The 27066-nt window shown below is 42.3% G+C and overlaps 1 protein-coding gene across 1 annotated transcript in view; it reads right to left on the bottom strand.

Moving 5' to 3' along the window:
- The window catches only part of CDH8 (cadherin 8), a 603855-nt gene that overhangs the window by 50682 nt on the left and 526107 nt on the right, over positions 1–27066 (bottom strand). Inside the window, exon 10 of the mRNA XM_060787956.2 lies at positions 12170–12287. Within this exon, the coding sequence (XP_060643939.2) occupies positions 12170–12287 (118 nt within the window). The remainder of the gene's footprint in view (positions 1–12169; positions 12288–27066) is intronic.

Below are 27066 nucleotides of genomic sequence, written 5' to 3' on the forward strand. Positions count from 1 at the left end.
TGCTCAGTATGAGGATAAAGTTCTCCGTCATAGAGTAGATTGAAATATTCAAAAATGGCCATACTAGTATAATGAATGCAGAATACTCCAGGCATCCAGCTACAGCAAGGACCATGAAGAATGAAGAAAGAACCCAGGAATTGATTTGCAAAAAAACAGAATAATAATAATAATAATAATAATAATACTTTATTTGTACCCCGCTACCATCTCTCGAGGGACTCGGTGCGGCTTACACGAGGCCGAGCCCACAACACAACAATAACAATAACAGCAATAATACAAAACAATACAAAACTCATAACAAAATAAGCAAAAACAATAACAATAACACAATGCATTTAAAAACCAATGGCTGAGCCAAATGCAGTCATTGCAAATTTTAAAAATAATGCTGGGCATGAAGAGGTAGCATGTAATTGGAAGAAGATTTTGAGGAGGGAAAAAATGTGCAGACAATCCAAAATCATTATTAAAGTGCGTTTGAGGACATATTGCTGGGAATTTCCTTATTCTGGGAAGGCACACTGAAACAGCCAGGTTTTCAGGCTCCTCCTAAAGACTGCCAGAGTTGGGACTTGTCTAATATCCCTGGGGAGTGAGTTCCAGAGTCGAGGGGCCACCACCGAGAAGGCCCTCTCCCTCGTCCCCACCAATCACGCTTGCGATGGTGGTGGGAGCATGAGCAGGGCCTCTCCAAATGATCGAAGAGATCGTGTAGGTTCGTACACAGAGATGTGGTCACGTAGGTAGGCGGGTTCCAAACCGTTTAGGGCTTTGTAGGTAAGCACCTGCACCTTGAATTGGGTCCTGTAAATGAACGGCAGCCAATGGAGCTCCTTAAACAGGAGGGTTGACTGCTCCCTGTAAGGAGCTCCAGTTAGCAACCTGGCCACTGCTTGTTGAATAACAGCCAAAGAGGCTGCAGGAAAGCTGAATATGAGTGTTGGTTCTGCCTGATTCATGACAACCTTCAGTTCAGTAAAGTCCAGTAGTCCCTGAGTTACAAACATCTGACTTACAAATTACTCAAGTTAAGAACAGGGTTGAGATAATGGGATGTAAGAAAAATCCCTCGGAAGGAAAATTCCCTCATCACATGATGAAAAGGTGTCTCCACTGAAGCCTTCTTATCAATCCTTTTTTCCAGAACAAGCCATTTTGTTCAAAATCCAATCATATATACAGAAATATGTACCTTTTCTGAGTTACATACAAATTCAACTTAAGAACAAACCTACAAAACCATTTTTGTTTGCAATTTGGGGACTGCCTATACGTTCCAGGTGGGTGCCTAAGCAACTGACATAGTTGTGCGTTTATGTACAAGCAGAAAGCAGATATTGTGAAAGCAGTGATCCATGAGTGGCTTTGTGCTCAACTAAAAACAATTTATGCTGATGGCATTAAAAAGTTGGTATGACACTGGGAAAATGTATCACAAAGGAAAATGACTACGAATAAAATATACAATTTATATTTGAACTAGCTGTGCCCTGCCATGCGTTGCTGTGGCCTATAGTAAGAATTTTCGAAGAAGAGGTAGATATCTGGACTATTACGAAAGAGAGGTACCTACCTATTCCTTCCCCCTTTTTCTTCCCCTTCCTCTCCTTTCTTCCTTCTCTATCTCTTTCTTTCATTCCTTCTTTCGGTCTTTGGTTTCATCCTTCCTACTCTCTTTTCTTCCTTCCCTCCCCCTTTCTCTACTTCTTACTTTGTCTCCTTTCTTCCTTCCTTCTTTCAAATGAGGGGAAGGGGTGTAAATAGGAAGGAAAGAAGGAAAGAAAGAAAGAAAGAAAGAAAGAAGAAAAGTGGGAAGGGGAAGGGAAGGTGTAGGAAGGAAGGAAGGAAGGAAGGAAGGAAGGAAGGAAAGAAGGAAGGAAAGAAGGAAGGAAGGAAGGAAGGCAGGTATATCAGAGAAGAAAGGTAGGAAATAAAAGGAGGGAAGGGGAAGGGAAGGTGTATGAAAAAAGGAAGGAAGGAGAAGTTGGGAAAGTATATGATGGGAAAAAGGTAGGAAAGAAAGAAGAAAGAGAGAGTAGGAGCATGGGAAAGAAGGGAGAAAAGAAGGAAGGAAGAAGAAAGGAGCGGAAGGGAAGGTGTAGGAACGGAAAGGAAGGAAGAAAGGACAGAAGAAAAGGCAAGGGAGGAAAGAAAGCAAATGAAGAAGAGAAAGGGAGGGAAGGAAAGAAAGAAAGAAAAGGAAATATGGAACTACAGAGCGAAGGAAGGAAGGAAAGAGAAAGAGAGGGAAGAAAGGAGACAAAGAGGAAGGAAAAGAAAAAAGGAGGAGAAAGGAAAGAGGTACAGAAGGAAGGAGGAGAGAAGGAAAGAAAAAAGGGAAGGGAGGAAAGACGCAGCAAAGGAAAAAGAGAAAGAAGGAGAGAAAGACGTAGGGAACGAAAGAAATAAGGTGAAAGAAGGATGAAAGCAAACAGCTAAGGAAGGAAGTAAACAGGTAGAGAAGAAAGAAAGGAAAGAAGAAAACGGAATGAAGGAAGGAGTGAAAGAAGCAAAGAAAGAGGGAGAGAAGGCTGGCCACAGCAAAACTAGTATATATATAGATTTTTAAATTATATTTTAAAAACTTTTTCAAGATCCCTTGTATCTTACACAAGCACGCACATATATCACCCCCTAACAGGGTTCAGATTCTGCCAACTGCCTGCATATTAACATTAGGGCTGGGCGGTTTCGTTTCGTTAATTCGTAATTCGTTAATAATTCGTTAATTTTTTCAATTACAAAATGATAATGAACCATTCTGGAGCAATTATTTAAAAAAACGAATTTTCAAAAACGTTTTGTAAATGCTTCGTATTTCGATATTGTATTCGTTTCGTTATTGTTTTGAGGTCGTTTCGTTATTATTTCCGCATGTCTGGGCCAGTTTTATGGTTTAATTAGTGAAAAAAAAATATAATATCACACCAACAGTCAACAACAGAGGGAGAGGGAAGCTTCAGAAAGTTTTGGAGGTTTTTTAGCGTATTTCGCGGTCGCGTCCGCCATTAACGAATCGATTCGTTATTGTTTCGGAAATCGATTCGTTAATTTTTTTACCATTTACGAAATTTCGTAAATATCAAACTTTTTAAAAGGAAAATTTTGTAATTATTTTAAATATCGAAACAAAAAAAAACCCAAATACAAATCGATTTTAGAAACAAATTTTTCCGTTGTTACCCAGGCCTAATATATTACCCCCTAACAGGGTCCAGATTCTGCCAACTGCCTGCATATTAACATACATGCAATATACAAACAGTTCACTGATATGCACAATTTAAAAGATTTAAGTGAAGCCAACAACTTTAAGTGGAGCTATCGACCTGATGAAGAGTGGTCACTAATGTGACACTCCACCCAGACCGAAAGTTATATTTCAAAGCACTGTGCCTGTTTACTCTTCATTTGCTGCCTCACCTTCAAATCCATTTGCACACGAAGAAATGAAGACATGGACAACTTTTATTACTCAATGACAGTAAAAAGAATCTAAATGTGTCTTTTTCTTTCCTCGGTGTGAATGAGGTGACAATTCCGGAGTGTGACAGGATTAAAGTGTGCCCTTTTCATTCCAAACAGCTCAGCTAAGCTAAAGTGTCCTTCAAACTTTGCTGACCTAACAACTTTCCTGCCCTTTTTTGGAACATGCTTGATAGCAATTCTCCTTGGCTAAGACTGGCTTGTGATGAGTTTGCCCCTCAACCCCAGAAATAACGAGACAGACAACAATGATATGGATTCAAATTGGGCAACTTTTATTGAATGTTACCTATTTAAGTTCAACTGAACTAAACTATGTGTCTAGGAACTTGGTGGCTAGCCGAGACAGCGTCCTCGGCTATTTAGTGTGTAATATCTGTGTGCCCTGGATCCCCAACCAGGCAACCTGAAGGTAAAAGTCTGGAGAAGCCTGTCTCATATTATTGTAATCGGCTTCTCCAATTTCTGTGCCAAGTGATGTCCCCTCACCCATTTGGTGACTTCTAGGTGAGTGATTGTTGTACACTGCCCCCCACCCTTAAGGGGTGCCTTGCGTATACCTCCATGTCTGTGTTTTCCTGATCTATTTATGCTAACCTAGTTAAACCAAACCACCCCACCTAGCCCCTAATAACAGTATAGGGTAGGCGAAAAAACCCCCCAGAACATGAGAGGCAAAAAATTCCTACCCGGCTCCAACGGGCAACCAAATATACTGTCAATGGGCGGGAGTGGCGGGTAGAAAGTCTTAGCAAGACTGAAGGAAGGAGGCTGGCTCACGTGATCAGCCAGCCCCCTCCCTTCTTCTAGGAGGTTCGAAGGAACCTCCATTCTCTGCCTTCTGGGGGGAGGGGCAAATCGCTCTCCCAACCCACTGCGTTGGCTGGGAGAGTCCCTTGTAGCAAGAGATTCACTAAGGTTTTAGATAGGTAGCCTATGTGCAGAGGCGGCCCTAGGTAATTTTCAATGGTAAGCAAACAGTATTCCCCCCATCCCCAACTGATCATCGTGTGAGTTCTGTGTGCCATATTTGGTTCAATTCCATCATTGGTGGAGTTCCGAATGCTCTTTCATTGTAGGTGAACTATACATCCCAGTAACTACAACTTGCCTATGTCAAGAAGACGCAGGTTTGCAGCTTGGGAGTGATCCTGGACTCATCGCTGAGCCTGGAACCCCAGGTTTCAGCGGTGGCCGGGAGAGCTTTTGCACAATTAAAACTTGTGCACCAGTTGTGCCCGTACCTTGGGAAGTCGGATCTGGCCATAGTGGTCCACGCTCTTGTTACATCCCGAATAGACTACTGCAATGCACTCTACGTGGGGTTGCCCTTGAAGACGGTTTGGAAACTTCAACTGGTCCAGTGAGTGGCAGCCAGGATGCTCACTGAAGCGACATACAGAGAGCACACCACCCCTCTCTGTGTCAGCTCCACTGGCTGCTGGTTCAGTTCTGAGCCCAATTCAAGGTGCTGGTTTTGACCTACAAAACCCTGTACGGTTCCGGCCCAGTGTATTTGTCCGAACGTATCTCCCTCTACATCCCACCCCGGAATTTAAGATCATCTGAGGGGGCCCTGCTCTCGACCCCACCGCTTTCCCAAGTGAGGCTGGTGGGGACGAGGAGCAGGGCCTTCTCAGTGGTGGCCCCTCACCTGTGGAACTCACTCCCGGGGGATATCAGGGCATCGACATCCCTCCTGTCTTTCAGGAGGAAGGTAAAGACGTAGTTGTGGGACCAGACCTTCGGGCAATCTGCTAACTAGGTAAGGCAACCGGAGAAATAGGACTGACAGGACAGATAAATGCAGAATGGAAATTTTGAACTATGAGATAGCGAACATGGACCAGCAATAAGGAGTAATTGGTTTGTATTGGTTTGTATGAATTTTTATTGGTTTTATTGGTTTTATCGGTTATAGATGTAATGTATTATTGTTGATTGCTAACTTATGCTATTTTGTTTTATTACTGTTGTATGTTATGGGCAACGAATTGTGCCTTGGATATGTAAGCCGCCCTGAGTCCCCTTCGGAATGAGAAGGGCGGGGTAAAAGTAAACCAAATAAATAAATAAATAGATAAGGTCTATTTTCCCCCAAGAGCGCCCCTGGGCAAAATCAACTATACCGCAAATGCTTACTTCGCGTAATGGGTTGAGCTGCCCCTGCCTATGTCCATGAAACATAATAATACTTCCAAAAATTGTCATTGCTTGAATGTTAATTTTCAAATACCTACACAAGGATATAAATGTTGATATTTATGATTTCATAAATTATTTTTAGGCAATATTTTATCCAAAGCTGAATACACATTTTATCTTGAAAATTTCCGGTCATTTCTGTACAGAGAAACTGGAATGAGGGGCCATTTCTGGGATTGTGCATTTTGGCTGAACCTTGATCAGTTTCTGCTGGCTGAATTTTGGGAGACCCCAAATCCATTTTTGCACATCTCCTGAAAATAGGTGGGTAGCCGAATAGCCGTTTTCGGTCCACAGCTGAATGCCACCCATTTACACAAATCTGTTAGCAACAACATTCAATACTTAGAGTTAGGGCTGGGCAACCATGGAAAAATTTGTTTCTAAACTCGATTCGTTTTTAGGGTTTTTTTGCATTTTGTTTTTTAAAAGAATTCCGAAATTTTTCTTTAAAAAAGTTCGATATTTACGAAATTTCGTAAATTACGAAACAATTTCGAAACAATAACGAATCGATTCGTTAATGGCGGACGCGATTGCGCAATACGCTAAAAAACCCTCCAAATGGGACAGGGGGAACTTCTGAAGCTTCCCTCTCCCTCTGTTGTTGACTGTTGGTGTGATAATTTATTTTTTATCACGGATAAAACAAACAACAACCATAAAACTTGCACCAGACATAGGGAAATAATAACAAAACAATTTCGAAACGATTTCGAAACAATTACGAAATAAATTTTAAAAATTCGTTTCGATTTTTAGTTGCTCCTGAATGGTTCAATATCGGTTCGTAAGCCACTTTAAATACGAATTATTAACTAATTACGAAATTAACGAACGAAACCGCCCAGCCCTACTTAGAGTGGCCAATCCAGAAAATGCTTTAGCTGGACTCCACAAAAAGGAACATTAGCAAACCTTGCAATTACTGATTTATTTTCTGTAAATGTTTGTTTTTTATATCCATTTTATATTCCTACATATGTGGAGTCATATAAAAATGTATCTGGTCCACGCTCTTGTTACATACCAAATAGACTACTGCAATGGGCTCTACGTGGGGTTGCCCTTGAAGACTGTTCGGAAATTTCAACTAGTCCAGCGAGCGGCAGCCAGATTGCTCACCGGAGCGACATACAGAGAGCATACCACCCCCCTGCTGAGCCAGCTCCACTGGCTGCCGATTCAGTTCCGAGCACAATTCAAGGTGCTGGTTTTGACCTACAAAACCCTGTACGGTTCCGGTCCAGTGTATCTGTCCGAACGTATCTCCCTCTACGTCCCACCTTGGAGTCTGAGATCATCTGGGGAGGCCCTGCTATCGACCCCACCACTGTCACAAGTGAGGCTGGTGGGGACGAGGAGCAGGGCTTTCTCAGTGGTGGCCCCTCACCTGTGGAACTCACTCCCGGGGGAAATCAGGGCATCATCATCCCTCCTCGCCTTTAGGAGAAGGGTGAAGACTTGGTTATGGGACCAGGCCTTTGGGCACTCCGGCAATTAAATCAGACAACCAGGCGAGTAAGACCAGCAGGATTGATGAAGTGGAACGTAAAACTAGATCTATGAATAGCGAACGCTGACCATGTAAGAGGAGAAACTGGGTTTGTATTTGGTTTTATTGATTTTATTGATTTTATGGTTATAATGTATATTTGGTGTTAACTGTGTATTGATGTAATTTTGTGTTTGATTGTTTTTATGACATCAAATTGTGCCTTGCTTTTGTAAGCCGCCCTGAGTCCCCTTCAGGGTGAGAAGGGCGGGGTAAAAGAACCCCAAATAAATAAATATCTGGTGGAAGGGGGTCAAACATGGAGAACGTTGTAGAAGTCCTGTTCTAGAGTAAGAGCTCTGTTGGGTACGATTAACAAAACAATAGGCCTGGGTAACAACGGAAAAATTTGTTTCTAAAATCAATTTGTATTTGGGGGGTTTTTTTGTTTCGATATTTAAAATAATTACAAAATTTTCCCTTAAAAAAGTTCGGTATTTACGAAATTTCGTAAATGTGAAAAAAATTACAAAACATTAACAAATCGATTTCCGAAACAATAACGAATTGATTCGTTAATGGCGGACGCAACCGCGAAATACGCTAAAAAACCTCCAAAAACTTCTGAAGCTTCCCTCTCCCTCTGTTGTTGACTGTTGGTGTGATATTATAATTTTTTTTCACTAATTAAACAAAAAACTTGCCCCAGACATGCGGAAATAATAACGAAACGACCTCAGAACAATAACGAAACGAATACAATAACGAAATACGAAGCATTTACAAAACGTGTTTAAAAATTCGTTTTTTTTAAAAATTGCTCCAGAATGGTTCGTTATCGTTTTGTAATTGAAAAAAATAACGAATTATTAACGAATTACGAATTAACGAAACGAAACCGCCCAGCCCTACAAAACAAACCAAAGATGGGTGAGAACTTTCAGAGAAAAGTTTGGAGGAAAGATAGTGAGAAAAAGAAAAAAAAATCTGCCAAGGTCGTTGATCAGCAATACAGTTACAAATGTTACCTACGTCTTGTCTCTTCTCCCAATCCAGTTCCTCAACCTTTCCTTAAAAAGACTGCAGTACTGAGTGATTGAGGACATTTTTGCTAGTGATCAGGCCACAGCCGAGTGATGTTTTGAGCCCTCTCCCATCAGCAACCTCTGATGCAGTGAAGAGTTGCAACAGGGACCTACTTCTGATTGCCGTGCTGCAATTGCTGATGGAAGGGGGTTGGAAATATAACGCTGCTTATCTGCAATCACCAATAGTGCCACAATCATGAATACTTAACATGGCTGAATATGGAACAGTTACAGATCTTTAAGTCTAATTTATGAATCCCTATATGTAGAATACCACGCCTTTTCGAAAGGGAAACACCTAGAAAGTTCAGCTCTATTATTATTATTATTATTATTATTATTTCTTATCTTGCTTCTCCCCCAGGGTTTTGTGAGTGTATGAACACATGCAAATGAAATTAAGAATTGAAAACTATTGGAAACTGTACTTGCCCCAATTCTATTATTATTATTATTATTATTATTATTATTATTATTATTATTATTTCTTATCTTGCTTCTCCCCCAGGGCTGAATTTTGTGAATGTATGAACACATGCAAATGAAATTAAGAATTGAAAACTATAGGAAACTGTACTTGCTCCAATTCTATTATTATTATTATTATTTGCAACACAAGAAGATGAGTCCACAGCAGACACTCTGCTGGCTGTTGAATTGGATCACACGTCGGATACTTCCCAAGTGTCTAGGACTGTGTGATGTCTCGGCGAATAATGCGTGCAGATCCCAGTAAGGTGGCCTTCTGCAGCTGGTAGATAGTAATTTTGTCAGCGCTGATTGTGTTTAAGTGCAGGCCAAGGTTTTTAGGCACGGCACCCAGTGTGCCAATCACCACTGGGACCACCTTGACTGGTTTGTGCCAGAGTCTTTGCAGTTCGATTTTTAAATCCTCATATCGTATCAGATTTCCAGTTGTTTCTCTGCAATCCTGCTGTCACCTGGGATTGCGACATCGACAATCCATACTTTGTTTTTTAACATGATTGTGAGGTCAGGAGTATTTTGCTCCAAAACTCTGTCTATCTGAATCCGGAAGTCCCAGAAGAGTTTGGAGTGTTTATTCTCTGTAACTTTTTCCGGCTTGTGATCCCACCAGTTCTTTGTTGCAGGCAGATGGTATTTGTGGCACAAATATTTATTATTATTATTATTATTATTATTATTATTATTATACATTATTAATTTGCATTTATTTATTATTATACATTTATTTATTTATGTATTTATTTATTATACATTTATTTATTATACATTATCATTTATTATTTATTGTTATACAATTATTATTATTATTATTGTTATTATTTTATTTATTATTTATATTTATTTATTTACAGATTTTATATTCCACCCTTCTCACCCTTCAGGGGACTCAGGGCAGATTACAGTGTACATACACATATATGGCAAACATTCAATGCCATTTTTTGACATACAAACATATACAGACATACACAGAGGCTATTTAACTTTTTTGGCCGCCGGGGAGCTGTCGCTTTCATCGTCCATCTGCGACGCTGATGAAGCACTTCCGCATTCCCCGCATGCTTCCCCGCTGGAATGCTTTGCTGGAGTTTTTTTATGGCCTCATAAATCAGTTAATTTAGCCTCCCCACACTTTAAGGTGGTACCTAATTTTCCTACTTGAGAGATGCAACTGTCTTTCGGGTTGCAAAGGTCGACAACAGGCTACACACAATTGGTTGGAAACCCACTCCAACCCGGGCTGGCTTCAAACTCATGACCTTTTGGTCAGAGTGATCTTAATGCAGCTGACACTCAGCCAGCTGCGCTACAATATTATTATTATTATTATTATTATTATTATTATTATTATTATTATTATTATTATTATTATTTACTGTATTCTCAGCCCTCAGGCAACTCAGGGCAGTTTACAGAGGCAATGATTTGATGCCCAACACACAATAAAACATTTAAAAGTATGAACACATAATATAAAAACATAACAATAGCATTAAAAATATACATCAATTTATGTCTAGAATTCTAGAATTCATTTTAGTTAAATTATGTTTCCAGAGTTAGATGGAAGTCAGAATGAATATAAGAGTACAGAAGAGATAGAGCAGTTTATGCCTAGGTAAACATGAAGCCAACATATCTTTTTCAACAGCAAATCAATACCCTATTTTACACTACATATCACAAATATTTCAAAATTAGCACCAAATCTATGGGCAGGTAAATATCTCCTAAATGGTTATAAATGCCTTGGTAAAGTAATTACTAGATCTTAATGCATTCTAACCCAACTTGTCTTGTATTTCTTCAGTCACAAATATTGTTAAATGATAGATGATAAATGATAACTATGCAACTGTAAAGAAGATGGCTTTGAAAGGCAGCAGATCACAGGAGCTGTCTTCATAGACCTGTCAGCAGCCTATGATACTGTGAACCACTGCCTCCTCCTGAGAAAAATGTATAATATCATAAAGGACTACTGCCACACCCACCTCATAGGAAACCTGCTACAAAACAGGAGCTTTTTTGTTGAGTTCCAGGGTCAGAAAAGCAGATGGCGGAAGCAGAAGAATGGCCTGCCTCAGGGGAGCGTGCTTGCTCCATCCATGTTCAACATCTACACAAATGACCAGCCACTGCCAGAAGGGACAGAGAGTTTCATCTATGCTGATGATCGTGCCATTACTGCTGAAACAGGGAGCTTTGAGATGGTAGAACAGAAGCTTTCCGAAGCTCTAGGTGCTCTTACTGCCTATTACAGGGAAAACCAGCTGATCCCCAACCCATCCAAAACACAGACATGTGCCTTTCATCTCAAGAACAGAGAAGCATCCCGAGCTCTGAAGATTACCTGGGAAGGAATCCCACTGGAGCATTGCAGTGCACCCAAATACCTGGGAGTCACTCCAGACCGTGCTCTTACCTTCAAGAAGCACTACCTGAACATCAAGCAAAAAGTTGGTGCTAGAAACAATATCATACGAAAGCTGACTGGCACAACCTGGGGATCACAACCAGATACAGTGAAGACATCTGCCCTTGCGCTGTGCTACTCTGCTGCTGAGTATGCATGCCCAGTGTGGAACACATCTCACCACACTAAAACAGTGGACGTGGCTCTTAATAAGACATGCCACATTATCACGAGGTGACTGCGCCCTACACCACTGGAGAAATTACACTGCTTAGCCGGTATTGCACCACCTGACATCCGTCATGAAGTAGCAGCCAATAGTGAAAGGACCAAGGCAGAGACATCTCCAGCTCATCCCTTGTTTGGGTATCAGCCAGCATGTCAAAGACTTAAATCTAAACATAGTTTTCTAAGATCTATAGAGACACTCGCTGGAACACCTCAGCAAGCGAGAGTCCAAAAGTGGCAGGCTCAAACCCAGAACCTCAACCAATGGGTGATACCAAATGAGAGACTCCCCCCTGGGCACACAGAGGACTGGGCGACTTGGAAGGCGCTGAACAGACTGCGCTCTGGCACCACGAGATGCAGAGTCAACCTTGAGAAATGGGGTTACATAGTGGAATCCTCGACATGCGAGTGCGGAGAGGAGCAAACCACTGACCACCTGCTGCAATGCAACCTGACCCCTGCCACATGCACTATGGAGGACCTTCTTGCAGCAACACCAGAAGCACTCCAAGTGGCCAGATACTGGTCAAAGGACATTTAATCAACTACCAAACTCACAGATTCTGTATTTTGTCTGTTTGTTTGCTTTGTTCTGTTAGAATTGTAATATAATTGACTGGTCGTCCTGACCCGACAAATAAATAACTGTAAAGAATGAAGCAAATTCCACACCAGTACAGAGAAATAGAGAGTAACAGCACAAACAGAGGGGGAAAGATAGAAAATAAACATACTGCACAACATTTTATTTACCTTGGTTTCTTTCAATTGTAAAATTGGGATTGTTGATCATTTCAGGTGGAAGGTTATAAATAAAATAGTGTCCATTTTTCGGATCATCCTTGTCAATGGCTCTCATGGTGTGGATGACCTAGAAATAGGGAGAAAAATATATTTACTTCAATATTAGATACAGAATTATAAAGCTTCTCTTTAGCAGAACATGTGCTCAGAGAGGAAAGTTGTTCTGCAAGTGTTTAAAGAAGGATGAAACTTAAATCGGCAGAACTAAATTCTCATTGCAATTGATGGAACTAAATTCATGACGAGTACTGTGCCACTATTTAAATGGAATCTAAATTCAACTAAGATAATATGGATTCCATCCTGTATTTAAAAGGACTTATCTAACCCCCACTCTTTTCAACAAGCGCTTCTCCTGTGATTAGTAGCCTCTATCTAACAGCTATTAGCATTTGGTCATTATTCAGTGCCTTTGTTCCATGAAAGAGGAATTGTTACAAAAATTGGTCAGAATTGTCTATGCCAGTTGCAAATGGGTAATCTGCAGTTACACACTTATGTCCATTACATATTCATAGTCTCGGAGGAGCTCGTAGTTTAGGGACTATATAAAAATCATAAAAGTGCCACAGTTTGCATTTAACCAGCAGCAGCTTCTGCGATTGATGGGGATCTGTTCTCCTGTTGCTTAAGAAGCACCTGGATGCCATTCCCACCCCGCCTCATACAATGATCTTCAACATATCTCCTTTTACGTCCCACCTAGGAATTTAAGATCTTCTGGAGAGATCCTGCTCTCGGCCCTGCCCTTGTCACAAATGAGACTGGTGGGTACGAGGGACAGGACATTCTCGGTGGTGGCCCCCCGCCTGTGGAATTCACTCCCCGGGTAAATTTATTTATTTATTTATTTATTAACTTTATTTGTACCCCGCTAACATCTCTCGAAGGACTCGATGCGGCTTACAAAGGCCAAGGCCTGGATAAAACAAAAACATAACAATACACATAACATTATAAAGCAAATCAAAACGTTGAGCAATAACAGTAAACAATAAAAACAATATACCATAACACAATAAAACTAGGGCCGGACCGAATGTAATGGGTAAAGATTATGACAGGTGAAATGTAGGATTTTAGGGTAAGTGCAATGTGCAGACAATCTTAAATCTCTGATATAGTGCTTCTGGGACATATTGCTGGAGTTTCCTATTCTGGAAAGGCACACCGGAACTGCCAGGTCTTCAAACTCTTCCTAAAGACTGCCAGTGTAGGGGCTTGTCTGATGTCTTTGGGGAGGGTTTTCCAACGTCAGGGGGGCACCACAGAAAAGACCCTGTCCCTTGTCCCCACCAGACGTGCCTGTGACGCAGGTGGGATCACAAGCAGGGCCTCTCCAGATGAACGAAGAGAACGTGTGGGTTCATAAACGGAGATGCGGTCATGCAGGTAGGCAGGTCCCAAACTGTTTAGGGCTTTACAGGTGAGCACCTGCACCTTGATTTGGGACCGGAAAATGAACGGCAGCCAGTGGAGCTCCTTGAACAGGAGGGTTGACCTCTCTCTGTAAGGAGCACCAGTTAACATCCTGGCCGCCGCCCGTTGGACCAACTGAAATTTCTGAGCCGTTTTCAAGAGCAGCCCCACGTAGAGCGCATTACAGTAGTCAAATCTGGAGGTGACCAAGGCATGGACCACCCCGGCCAGATCAGCCTTTACGAGGTACAGTTGCAGTTGGCACACATGTCTCATCATCGTCATCCTTCCTATCTTTTAGAAGGAAATTAAAAACATGGATATGGGACCAGGCCTTTGGGTAATCTGGCAGACTGACAAGGACAATGACGACAAGAGCTTTGGAACAGATTATGATAAGCTGAATGGACTTACAGAACTCGGCAAAACGATGGCCACCAGGCTGGCTTCTTTTTTATTAGCTTTTGTTGTATTAACTTAATGTTTTAATTATTTATAATTACTGTTGTTGCGTATTTTACTGTGTTTAGTTGTAGGTGTGCTGGTACAGCTGTACCAGAAGCTCCCACTTTATTTGCTTTGTAGTAAATGTTTGCTTGCAATCCTAGGCTTGGGATTCTGCTGCAGGGTGGCTTCCTGTTAAAGTTTGCAGTCATAGGGCAGGCCACCTGTTCATCATCATTAGGTTCTCTAGTCCCGCCCCCTTTTTGGGTTTAGAGAAGGGAAGGGAGCCATTTTTTAGCTAGTCTCTGCAAGAATAGCTAATGTACAGGATGTGTCCAGGTCTCCTGTGCAAAAGCTTCAACCCTTAAGACTTCCCGGGGAGAACAGTCTTAAGAGCATCTAAAGATTCCCAAAGGTTCCAGGGAAACAGTCTTACAGCCCTGAGGAATTTTGGAGAGAATAACAGCTTTGAACATCTAAGAACTCCAACTAAGTGACTACAGGCCTACTGGTAGGACCACTCGGTTTTGAGACACAGTTCAGCCTGGTAGTGGATCTACATCAGTTAGGTTTAGGTTCACAGTTAGCCTGGGAGGAGCTAGAAAGGGATTTTCCTTTAAAGTAAAGCAAAGAAACAGTTAGAAGCCACCAGTTGCTTAAAGCCTGGAAGCATTTGTTTAACCTTTGAAGACAAAAGAAGTTCCTGTTTGATTGTTCATCAATAAAGACTTTGTTGTATTTAAGCTCAAGCCCTCTAAAGACTGTTTATGGGGAAAAAATCTCTAAAAGCTTCTCTTCGGGTCCCCTGGCTTCCTGTTGGGCTCAAGTTGCACATCCTGTCTTAAAAGCACTTCGTTTCAAGCCCAGCGGTGACAGAACAGTAGGTATCGAATATGTGCTGGCTGGAAGCCACCCTGAGTCCTCCCTATGGGGTTGAGAAGGGCGGGGTAAAAATACCCTAAATAAAATAAATAAATAAGCATGAAGGGGAAATGCAATTTCTACTAGTCTACTAGCTGCAAGGTGATGCATGCCATTTGCCAGCAAATATGGAAAACACAAGAATGGCCATCAGACTGGAAAAAAATCAACTTATATCCCCATACCAAAAAAGGGAAATGCGAAAGACTGCTCAAACTTCCATACAGTGGCCCTTATTTCTCATGCCAGTAAGGTAATGCTCAAGATCCTGCAAGGAAGACTCCAGCAATACATGGAGCGAGAGTTGCCAGACGCTCAAGCTGGGATTAGAAAAGGCAGAGGAACGAGAGACCAGATTGCCAATATCTGCTGGATAATGGAGAAAGGCAGGGAGTTTCAGAAAAACATCTATTTCTGCTTCATTGACTATTCTAAAGCCTTTGACTGTGTGGATCATAATAAATTGTGGCAAGTTCTTGGTGGGATGGGCATCCCAAGCCACCTTGTCTCTCTCCTGAGGAATCTGTACAAGGACCAAGTAGCAACAGTAAGAACTGACCACGGAACAACAGACTGGTTCAAGATTGGGAAAGGCGTACGGCAAGGCTGCATCCTCTCACTCAACCTTTTTAACTTGTATGCAGAACACATCATGCGATGTGCGGGGCTGGATGAATGCAAAGCTGGGGTGAAAATTGCTGGAAGAAACATTAACAACCTCAGATATGCAAATGACACCACCCTGATGGCCGAAAGCGAGGAGGAGCTGAGGAGCCTTCTAATAAAGGTGAAAGAAGAAAGCGCAAAAGCCGGGTTGCAGCTAAACGTCAAGAAAACCAAGATTATGGCAACAAGAATGATTGACAACTGGAAAATAGAGGGAGAAACCGTGGAAGCCGTGTCAGACTTTGTATTTCTAGGTGCAAAGATTACTGCAGATGCAGACTGTGGCCAGGAAATCAGAAGACGCTTACTTCTTGGGAGGAGAGCAATGTCCAGTCTTGATAAAATAGTGAAGAGTAGAGACATCACACTGGCAACAAAGATCCGCCTAGTCAAAGCCATGGTATTCCCTGTAGTCACCTACGGATGTGAGAGCTGGACCTTAGGGAAGGCTGAGCGAAGGAAGATCGATGCTTTTGAGCTGTGGTGTTGGAGGAAAGTGCTGAGAGTGCCTTGGACTGCGAGAAGATCCAACCAGTCCATCCTCCAGGAAATAAAGCCCGACTGCTCACTGGAGGGAAAGATACTAGAGACAAAGTTGAAGTACTTTGGCCACATCATGAGGAGACAGGAAAGCCTAGAGAAGACAATGATGCTGGGGAAAGTGGAAGGCAAAAGGAAGAGAGGCCGACCAAGGGCAAGGTGGATGGATGGCATCCTTGAAGTGACTGGACTGACCTTGAGGGAGCTGGGGGTGGTAACGGCTGACAGGGAGCTCTGGCGTGGGCTGGTCCATGAGGTCACGAAGAGTCGGAGACGACTGAACGAATGAACAACAACAGCAACTAGCTGCAATGGAGATAACTCATGGGAGGAGATGTAAATGGCAGCTTATTACTTCCCAAACAACAGAGGAATAGGTCTCTATCGCTACTGTCCATAAATGGGTATTATGTGTGGGTTGAGCCAAAACTGTTTGTGTAGCACCATAACAATGGTTCTCATGCATATATAAAGACCATACAAAGTTCTAGTCCAGAGCTTTCCAAACTTTTTATGGTGGTGGCACACTTTTTAGACATGCATCTTTTTATGACACGGTATTCAGTTTTACTAGTAAACTGGAAATTAAACCTATATGTTTTTGTGTGTGTGTTTCATATAACTGTTACTGTATCAATGAGTTTTGGACATTTTCCCTTATAATACACTTGATTCTTGTGTAGTTTCTTCTATAACTGCTCCATGTTTGTTCATCACAAACATTGTCAACAGATTATCTTTTCTTAATTGGAAACCTATCAATTTTAGTGGTAACTAATTACTGCAACACAATCAACATATCTCTACACTTGAACAATACCAGAACACTTCTATAGTGACCAAACATCTCTTGAGATTTTTAAATGGCTATCCAAGGGTGATTTGCCAAGCTGACGGGGGTTGGACTCGATGCCCTTTGGGGTCCCCCTCACCAGGGCTGCTGTTTGGACTGCTACCACCAGGAATGAGGCAGACCGCTGAGGATAACAAGAAGGAAGAAGAAGATGGTGGGGCCTCCTCCAACATGCTCCCTCACCAGGTAGTATTTCTTTGTGGGGGCAAGGGGGATATTATTTATTTATTTACAGTATTTATATTCTGCCCATCTCACCCCGCAGGGGACTCAGGGTGGATTACAATGTACATATACATGGCAAACATTCAATGGCATAAACACATAAATATTAGGGCTGGGCGGTTTCGTTCGTTAATTTTGTATATCGTTTTTTTCCCGTTAATTTCCCATATATGAAACGATATCAAACTTTTTTCCAAACCCGGAAGTGTATTTTCAAAATCGAAACAGCATGCGCCAAATATTTTTGTATTTCCGTCCATTTCGGAAATACGTAAGATGGCTAGATGCTTGCTGGGAGCTCCGGGAGCCAATCAGAAGAACCCACGGAGCTGATTGCCCTGTGGGTTCTCCTGATTGGGTGGGCTGCCCTTTAAAAGCGGCTCCGCGTGGCCGCATTGCTCAGTATGGGCTGAGGCGCGGAGCCGGGAGGTGCGGGAGGTTTGCTTTCTATTTGCTGTGTTTCTAAGTTGACTCGGGAGAGCCAGGACTCAGGAGGGTGGGACGGAGCTGGGAGCAGCGGGGAGGCTCAGTCTGTTTGCCCCGTGGCTCTTTTTGGCAAGCATTTTCTGCCAAATATTTTATTATTATTATTAAAAAAAAATAATTAAATTTAAAAAATATTGAAAAAATATTGAAAAAATATTGAAAAAAAAGGAATACAGTGCACATATTTGGTGAAACAAAAGCAGTTTCACCCAGTTTGTTGTGTGCCCTGTGGAAATTTCGTTAATGCTTTGCGCATGCGCAACCGCGGGTGCCATCTTTACAAAACGTTTTGTAAATATTAATGAAATTTCGTAAATACCAAACTTTTTTTATGGAAAATTTCGGATATATTTTTAAATACAAAACGCTGAGGCACCCTAAAAACGAAACGATATTAGAAACAAATTTTTCCGTTGTTACCCAGGCCTAATAAATATATAGACAGTCACTCAGAGGCTATTTAATAATCCAGCTTTTTCATGAGGGTATTCTGGCCTTCATGAGGGTGTTCTGGCCACCAGGGGAGCTGTCGCTTGACTGTCCATTTGTGACACTGATGAAGTACTTCCTCATTCTTTGCATGCTTGCTGGAGAAGTTTATGGCCTCATAAATTAGTTAAATTAGCCTCCCCACATAAGTTAGTTCTATTAGAACTAGAAGTTAGTTCTATTAGAGTTGTATTATATTCCATGTTGGAGTATCATGAAAAATCATTAGGTACCCCCTGCTTAAACTTTCTCTAGGACTCAATGTGTCACACAGACAGCTATATTAATTGACTGCATGGGAAAGCTAGGAGATAATATTCTCACCAATCTCTGTTGGGTGTATCTAATCTGATTATCTGAATTTCCATAGAAAATTCACAAGATGTACCCAGAACATTTTATAGTCTTTTAGCCTCTGTTCAGAAATTAACAGAGAAATAGGTATAGATATCAAATGTCTATCTCTTTGTGTGTGTGTGTGTCTATTTTTTCTACTCCAATTTTGTTTTATAAAGGGAACAAAGGGTTATTTCAGCGTTCTGGTTTTGGCTCTGGATCTCATTTTATAAAGAAAAACAAGACATTAATTAATTACTTAATTTGACTTCGTTCATCCTATTGTGCCTTCTAAAGTCAGTATTCCTGAGACTGAAAGCAAGATGATGTCATCTAATTGCATATACACAAGCATACCCTTCAACACTTCACAGCAACATATGTGGCCACACAAGATCAGACAGAATGTGGCCAAGATGGGAAAATGATTGGGGAGAAAGACTTGGAAAAACTCCTGGTTGCTTTTGCCTGGGCCTACTGGCCCAGTTTACCTGTCCAAACGGATTCTTCCCTATGAACCACCGAGGCTATTAAGATCTTCCGGGGGGGGGGGGGGGGCTCCTCTCGGTCCCACCACCCTCACAGTCACGGTTGGTGGGGACGAGAGACAGGGCCTTCTCGGTGGTGGCTCCCCGGCTTTGGAACTCCCTCCCACTAGAGATTAGATTGCCCCCTCCCTCCTGACGTTCAGGAAATCACTAAAAACCTGGCTCTGGAATGTGGCATTCGAGGACTGAACCTAGAATCTTCCCGATGATGAATTATGATGAACTGTGACCGCGCACATGACTATGACTGACTGGATTGACGATTTGGCGTAGGAAACTGTAATGATGTAATGATAATGATGATGTTTTTATTGTACTGTGTTGTACTATTTTAATACCTGTGGTTTTTTATATGATTGTACTTTATATATGCTGTAAACCGACCTGAGTCCCTCATCGAGGTTGAGACGGCCGGTATAGAAAACCTCTAAATAAATAAATAAATAAAATAAATAAAATAAATAAACGCTCTTTACGTGGGGTTGCCCTTGAAGACGGCCCGGAAGCTCCAACTGGTCCAACGTGCGGCAGCCATGATACTAACAGGAGCAGGGCGCAGGGAGCATACAACCCCCCTGCTGTACCAGCTCCATTGGCTGCCTATCTGCTACCGGGCTCAATTCAAGGTGCTGGCATTGGCCTATAAAGCCCTAAACGGTTCCGGCCCAAGATACCTAACTGATCGCCTCTCGGCCTATGAGCCCACAAGGACTTTGAGATCTTCCGGGGAGGCCCTGCTCTCGATCCCGCCTGCGTCACAGGCACGGCTAGCGGGGATGAGAGACAGGGCCTTCTCGGTGGTGGCTCCTCGGCTGTGGAACACCCTTCCCGTAGACATCAGGCTAGCCCCCTCCCTGTTGATATTCCGCAGGAAGCTAAAGACCTGGCTGTTTATGAAGGCATTTGAATAGAAGTGCAATGACTGGTAATTTGACCATAGGAATGGAACAATGGAAATAATATCGGCTTGTGAATTTGACGATGAGACGACTCAGAATGGCTTTTGTGGTAATGTTGATGTTGATGTTTTTTGATGAGATGTTTTTATAATGATTACTGCAGATTATTTTACACTATGTTTGTACTTGCACCTGTTTTCTATGTTGTACGCCGCAATGAGTCGCCATTAGGCTGAGAATTGCGGTATATAAGCGAGGTAAATAAATAAATAAATAAATACACACACAAAGCACATATACTAGGCCTGGGTAACAACGGAAAAATTTGTTTCTAAAATCGATTTGTATTTGGGGGTTTTTTTTGTTTCGATATTTAAAATAATTACAAAATTTTCCTTTTAAAAAGTTCGATATTTACGAAATTTCGTAAATGGTAAAAAATTAACGAATCGATTTCCGAAACAATAACGAATCGATTCGTTAATGGCAGACGCGACCGCGAAATACGCTAAAAAACCTCCAAAACCTTCTGAAGCTTCCCTCTCCCTCTGTTGTTGACTGTTGGTGTGATATTATAATTTTTTTTCACTAATTAAACCATAAAACTGGCCCAGACATGCGGAAATAATAACGAAACGACCTCAAAACAATAACGAAACGAATACAATATCGAAATACGAAGCATTTACAAAACGTTTTTGAAAATTCGTTTTTTTAATAATTACTCCAGAATGGTTCGTTATCGTTTTGTAATTGAAAAAATTAACGAATTATTAACGAATTACGAATTAACGAAACGAAACCGCCCAGCCCTAACATATACACAGACTGGGCCACAGCAACACATGGCAGGGGATGGCTAGTAGAATATAAAGTTTTGAACATACACACAAACAAAAGAAACGCATTTCTGACTTTATATAAATTGGGAACATTTTTTAAAGAAGTGTGGCCTCCAAAAATGATGTTTGTGATGTTATGTGTGTGTCGGGAATAGGAGGGGAGGTAAGTGAGGTTTGGAAGCCACATGATTCTCACACCTGCTGATACTAAATGGAAAGAGACTCAATGGGATGCATGCCTCTCTTGGAATTGTGCCATAGTGATCCCATTTAATCTTTTACTGTGCTTCTATCAGAAGTTGTCGCTCTCACTCATCATCACCTCCATCTTTGTTTTTGTGCACTTGTTTCCACCTCTTTCACCTCTTTTTCTTTTCCTTTTTCCAAAAAGAATGGTGTCGGATGTTGTAGGAAACACCGCAGAGAAAACATCACTTTTGTTGTTTCTCGTTTTCGAGTCGAGAAATTAAGAGTTTGTGTTTCCATGGCAACCTCCTCTTGACTTTTTGTCTACATGCAAGGCATATAATAAAACTCTCAACCGTATAGATGTGTATGAAGCTGTGCCAACGGGAAAAGCAAAGCTTTCTGCCTTGTTGGCTGTGGCAAAGACCTCCTGACTTTTCAGCGCCTCCTCTTCCCACTGTGTTCTTAGGTAAGTCCTGTTTCCCTCCCTCCCTTTCAAGTCATTGCTTAATGAATGGACATTATTGTAAAATTCCTTGACACTTTCTAGTCTGGAGATTACAGCATAGGAAAATGAAAGGGAGTGGGGCAGTTGTGATTGACCCGTCATTATAATGTTTTTCCAGAATGTATTGCTTTTACTGCCTGAATGAAGTGCTCTGAATTGCTTGAAAGATCTACATAAGAAAGGGAAGGGAAAAAGTTATCATAATTTCTTTAGAAGGCACAATCATAGTATTCTTGTTATTTCCAATTGTTGTAAGTTGCCTTGATCTTTTCAACAGCACAAAAATAAAATGTCTAGATTACAGAAGCACTGCAGCTCTTGCTTTGAAAAGCAGATTTTTGGATAAAGGGGGGGGGGGTTAGAGAAAGCAAACAAAACAACTACAGTGCGTGACAGAGAAGGAGAGAAGAGCGGAAGAAAGAGAGAGACGCCAGCACAATGTGTCTGTTGATTCTCTACCTTCCAATTTTTCTCCCAGAATTCCACATTATAAAATATTATTTATTTATTTATTTACATCACTTATATCCCGCCTATATCAGCCCGCAGGCGACTCAGGGCGGTCTACATATTGGCACAATTCGATGCCATCAATACAATACAAAAGCAAAAACAATTAAGTGCATTTAGACAAAAAGACAGTGCAATAACAATTTAAAAAGAGCTATATCCTCTCAATCCAATCCTCATCCGTTCCATCGTCTTGGCCGTTCCTAGGTCATTCTCCATCTCAAGCTTGACTATTCCGGGGTTCCGAATGCCTGCTCAAAGAGCCAGGTTTTCACTCTCTTATGAAAGGCCAGGAGGGAGGGGGCTGATCTAATATCCCTAGGCAGGGAGTTCCACAGCCGAGGGGCCACCACAGAGAAGGCCCTGTCTCTCGTCCCCACCAAGTACCTGAACAGCCTCCTTGGTAGTAGGTGGGAAGGAGTGACAGAGTTGGACATCATCTGCGTACAGATAACACCGCACCCCGAAACTCTGGATGATCTCCCCCAGCGGCTTCATGTAGATGTTAAACAACATGGGGGACAGTATAGAACCCTGCGGGACCCCACAAGACAATGGTTGTGAGGTTGAGCAGTTGTCCCCCAGCAACACCTTCTGGATATGATCCTCTAGGAAGGACCTGAGCCACTGCAAAACAGTGCCACCAAGGCCCATTTCTGCAAGGCGTCCCAGAAGGATACCGTGGTCAACGGTATTGAAGGCCGCTGAGAGGTCCAGCAGAACCAACAGGGACACACTCCCCCTGTCTAGCTCCCGGCGAAGATCATCCACTAAGGCGACCAAGGCTGTCTCGGTACCATGTCCCGGCCTAAAGCCAGACTGTGCTGGATCCAGATAATCTGTGTCTATCAAGAATACCTGGAGTTGTGAGGCCACCACACATTCCAGGACTTTGCCCAAAAAGGGGAGATTGGAAACAGGCCAATAGTTGACGAATTGAGTGGGGTCCAGTGATGGTTTTTTCAACAGCGGTTTTATTACAGCTTGTTTTAAGCTCGCTGGAATTTTGCTTTCCCGAAGGGAGGCATTAACCACCACCTTCACCCACTCGGCCAATCCCCCTCTGGCCTCCTTTATATATCCTACAAGACCTCTGATGATACCTTTGCTAGATGAGGGTTGAATTTTTATTTATTTATTTATTTGCTATTTAGGAGGAGGCAATACACATAACTTCAGAGGAGGGAAAGTGTTCTGTCGCCGCTGGATCTGAAATGAGGTGCTGGATCTGAAATGAGGCTTGAATCCAGCGGGAAGCCAGGGTCCCCGAAAAGGAGCCTTTAGGAAAATTTCCCTCATTAAACAGTCTTTAGGAGGCTTGAGCTTAAATATAACAGTCTTTTATTGATGAACAAACAGGAATTGTAAAACTTTCTTGGTAAAGAAACCAGTTCTCTCAAACTTGTCCACAGGGAACAGGCACTATCTTCAATAACTTTGTTCAAAGGAAAATTCCCCTTTCTAGCTCCTCCCAGGCTACTGTGAACCTAAACCTGACTGATTTGAATCCACTACCGGCTGAACTGCTTCTCAGAACTGAGCAGACTTACCAGCAGGCCTGTAGTCACTTAGCTGGAGATTTTGATGATTAGAGCTGTTATTCCCTCCGGAATTCCTCAGGGCTGTAAGGCTGTTTCCCCAGAACCTTTGGGAATCTTTAGAGGCTTAAGACCCAGGAAGTCTTAAGGGATGAAGCCTTTGTACAGGAGGATGTCTGTACACATCCTCTGCATTGACTTCCTTTGCTGAGACTAACTGAAAAATGGCCCCTTCCCTCCAAAAATCCCAGACAGGGGCGGGACCAGGGATCCTAACTATAATTGACAGGTGGCTTGCCCTATGAATGCAGCCAAAGGAAGCCACCTATCTGCAAAGTCCCTGAAATTTAGGACTATAACACTCAGTGCAAAACACAAAATTAGAGCCCCTGGAACAGCCGTTCCAGAACAGAAAGAATAGATCTCACTCTTTCTTTGGTCATTCTTTGAGGAATGTCCCCTGGCCCAAAACAACCTCCTAATAAATGGTTCAGGACCTGCCTATCTGCATGACCGCCTCTTCCCCTATAAGTCCACGCGATCCTTAAGATCATCCGAGGATGCTCTTCTCTTGCTCCCGCCCCCGTCCCAGGTGTGATTGGTGGGGACGAGGGAAAGGGCATTCTCGGTGGTGGCCCCTCGTCTCTGGAACTCCCTCCCCAGGGAGATCAGGCTGGCACCAGGCCTGTAGCGAGTGGGGGAGGGTTTAGGGGTTCAACCCCCCCCCCCCAAAAAATGTTTCAGATTTTTTTAAAAAGCCCAGTTTACTCATGAATTTTAACTGGTTAACCAAATCCCCATGCTAAGTCTATGAGATGCAAAAAATTAAGAGTCCCTCCAGAACTGCAAGCACTATCTCAAGCAAATAATTATTTATTTATTTATTATTCGAACTTATATGCCGCCACTCCCCTGGGGCTCGGAGCGGCTTACAAGAACAGGCTAAAATCAAACACAATTTAAAAACAATTTTAAACAATTTAAAAACAGCAATATCAGAGATCAAAATCCCGTCGAAACAGGTATGTCTTACATGCCCTGCGGAAAGCTGATAAGTCCCGCAAGGCACGGACTTCAGGTGGCAGAGTATTCCAGAGTGATGGTGCCACTGCTGTAAAGGCTCTGTGTCTGGTTGCTGTTAGGCGCAAGGTCTTGACACTGGCAATTTCCAATAGATCTTGGTCCTCAGAACGGAGGGATCTCTGGGGTTGGTAGGGGGTGAGGCGGTCCCTCAGGTACATCGGCCCCAGACTATGCAAGGCCTTAAATACTGACAATTTATTCACACTGTCATTACTTGCAGCAATAGCCGATGTATTGAAGTAACCAAATTGGGTGTGTGTTGAATACTCTCATTATGGAGGCCAGACTTGGTGGAGGTGGTTGACAGGCTATTGAAGGCTGCTCTGCCCCCTGCTGTGCTCTTTGCTTCAGCCTGAACTAGAAGGTAGGTTTCAACACCCCCCCCGCGAAATTTTCAACCCCCCCCCCAAAAAAAATGTCAACCCCTCCCGAAATTAGACAACGAGGGATTGCCTAAGTAAGTACATGGCTATCGTGTCTCTTTTCAGTTTTCCCTTCTTCAGGCTAAGCATGCCCAGCTCTTTAAGCCACTCCTCATAGGGTTTGTTCTCCAGACCTTTGATCATTTTAGTCGCCCTCCTCTGGAAACATTCCAGCCTGTCAACATCTCCCTTAAATTGTGGTTACTACAATTAGACACAGTATTCCAGGTGCGATCTGACCAAGGCAGAATAGAGGGTTAGCATGACTTCCCTGGATATAGATACAATGCTCCTATTGATGCAGGCCAAAATCCTATTGGCTTTTTAAACCGCCGCATGACCTTGTTGACTCATGTTTAACTTGTTGTCCACAAGGACTCCAAGATCTTTTTCACACGTACTGCTATCGAACCAGGCGTCCCTCATTCTGTATCTTTGCATTTCATTTTTTTTCTGCCTAAGTTGAGTATTTTGCATTTGTCATTTTGTTAGTTTTGGCCCATCTCTCTTAAGATAATTTTGAAGTCTTCTCCACACACATACAGATATAGATATAGATAAATTTTCTGAAAAACCGGGGTATATTCCACAGTGGCACAAATTCAAGAAAGGATCCCTGTATTGACAGCTCCCTCCTGGGCTGTGCAGTCTTTTCATGCTTTTCCAAGCAAAGCAGATTTTCTCCTTATATCTGATGTTTTCTTGATGTAAAGAAGAAAAGCCTTATTGGGAAGTGAGACTTTATATTAAAGGCTTTGCAGAAGGCAACCTCTTTACCATCCTTCAAAAGTAGGCTTTTCCAAATTGCTTGGGCTGTTAGCTAACTTCTCTGCACACTAATGTCAATTGGACATGTCTTTTTAAATATGGCGTAAATTGCTGTTTTGTTGCCCAGAATTGTCAAATGATGGCAGCCAGCAGTTAAGAAAGAGCTGGCACTGTCTCATTGCTTTTGAGTGACATACTCATCACAGTAAGCTCAACAGACAATCACCCTTCCAATCATCCAGCTAAGAGGAGAGGTTTGTTGCAAGCCAGCTGTGTACTAAATAACACAGGGTGCATCTATACTGCAGAATTAATGCACTTTTACTGTGCAGCTACAACTGTACCAGGAGCTCCAATTTTGTTTGCTTTGCATTGAATGTTTTTTTCCTTTCTTCTCATGATATGGCCAAAGTACATCATCTTTGCCTCTACTATCCTTCCCTCCAATGAGCAGTCAGGATTTATTTCCTGAAGTATGGACTGGTTGGATCTTCTCTGGTCCAAGGCACTCTGGTCCAAGTTCAAAGTTGAGTAGTGTTCAAACTACAAGAGAGGAGATTCCATCTGAACATGAGGAAGAACTTTCTGACTGTGAGAGCCGTTCAGCAGTGGAACTCTCTGCCCCGGAGTGTGGTGGAGGCTCCTTCTTTGGAAGCTTTTAAACAGAGGCTGGATGGCCATCTGTCAGGGGTGATTTGAATGCAATATTCCTGCTTCTTGGCAGAATGGGGTTGGACTGGATGGCCCATGAGGTCTCTTCCAACTCTTGGAGTCTATGATTCTATGAGAAGGAGGGAGGGAGGGGAAAATGTAATCTTCACCAGTGTAAATTAACATAATGTCTTTAATATTTGTTGAATTACTCAGGATTTATATGTGTAACACTTGGGATTTGGCTTATTGATTTGTGTTTATAACATAATAAAATATTTGTTTTTTTTTAAAAAAAACTTAGTTTTGTAAGGAAGTTATTGAAACTAGGTATATGTATTTGAACTGTTTAACTATTTGTTTGGTAACAGTAGCTGAAAGCTAGAAATAACTGGTTGTATCCATTGTGGCATCGCCAAGGAGACCAGGCAGAGGAGAGTGGAAAGTGGGCAGAACCTAGCAAGAGAAATCCATCTGCGTTTTAAAAAGAAGCGGTTAGTTAGGGTTTAGGT

Source organism: Anolis sagrei, chromosome 8 (assembly GCF_037176765.1).
Source record: "Anolis sagrei isolate rAnoSag1 chromosome 8, rAnoSag1.mat, whole genome shotgun sequence".
Classification (NCBI taxonomy): Eukaryota; Metazoa; Chordata; class Lepidosauria; order Squamata; family Dactyloidae; genus Anolis; species Anolis sagrei.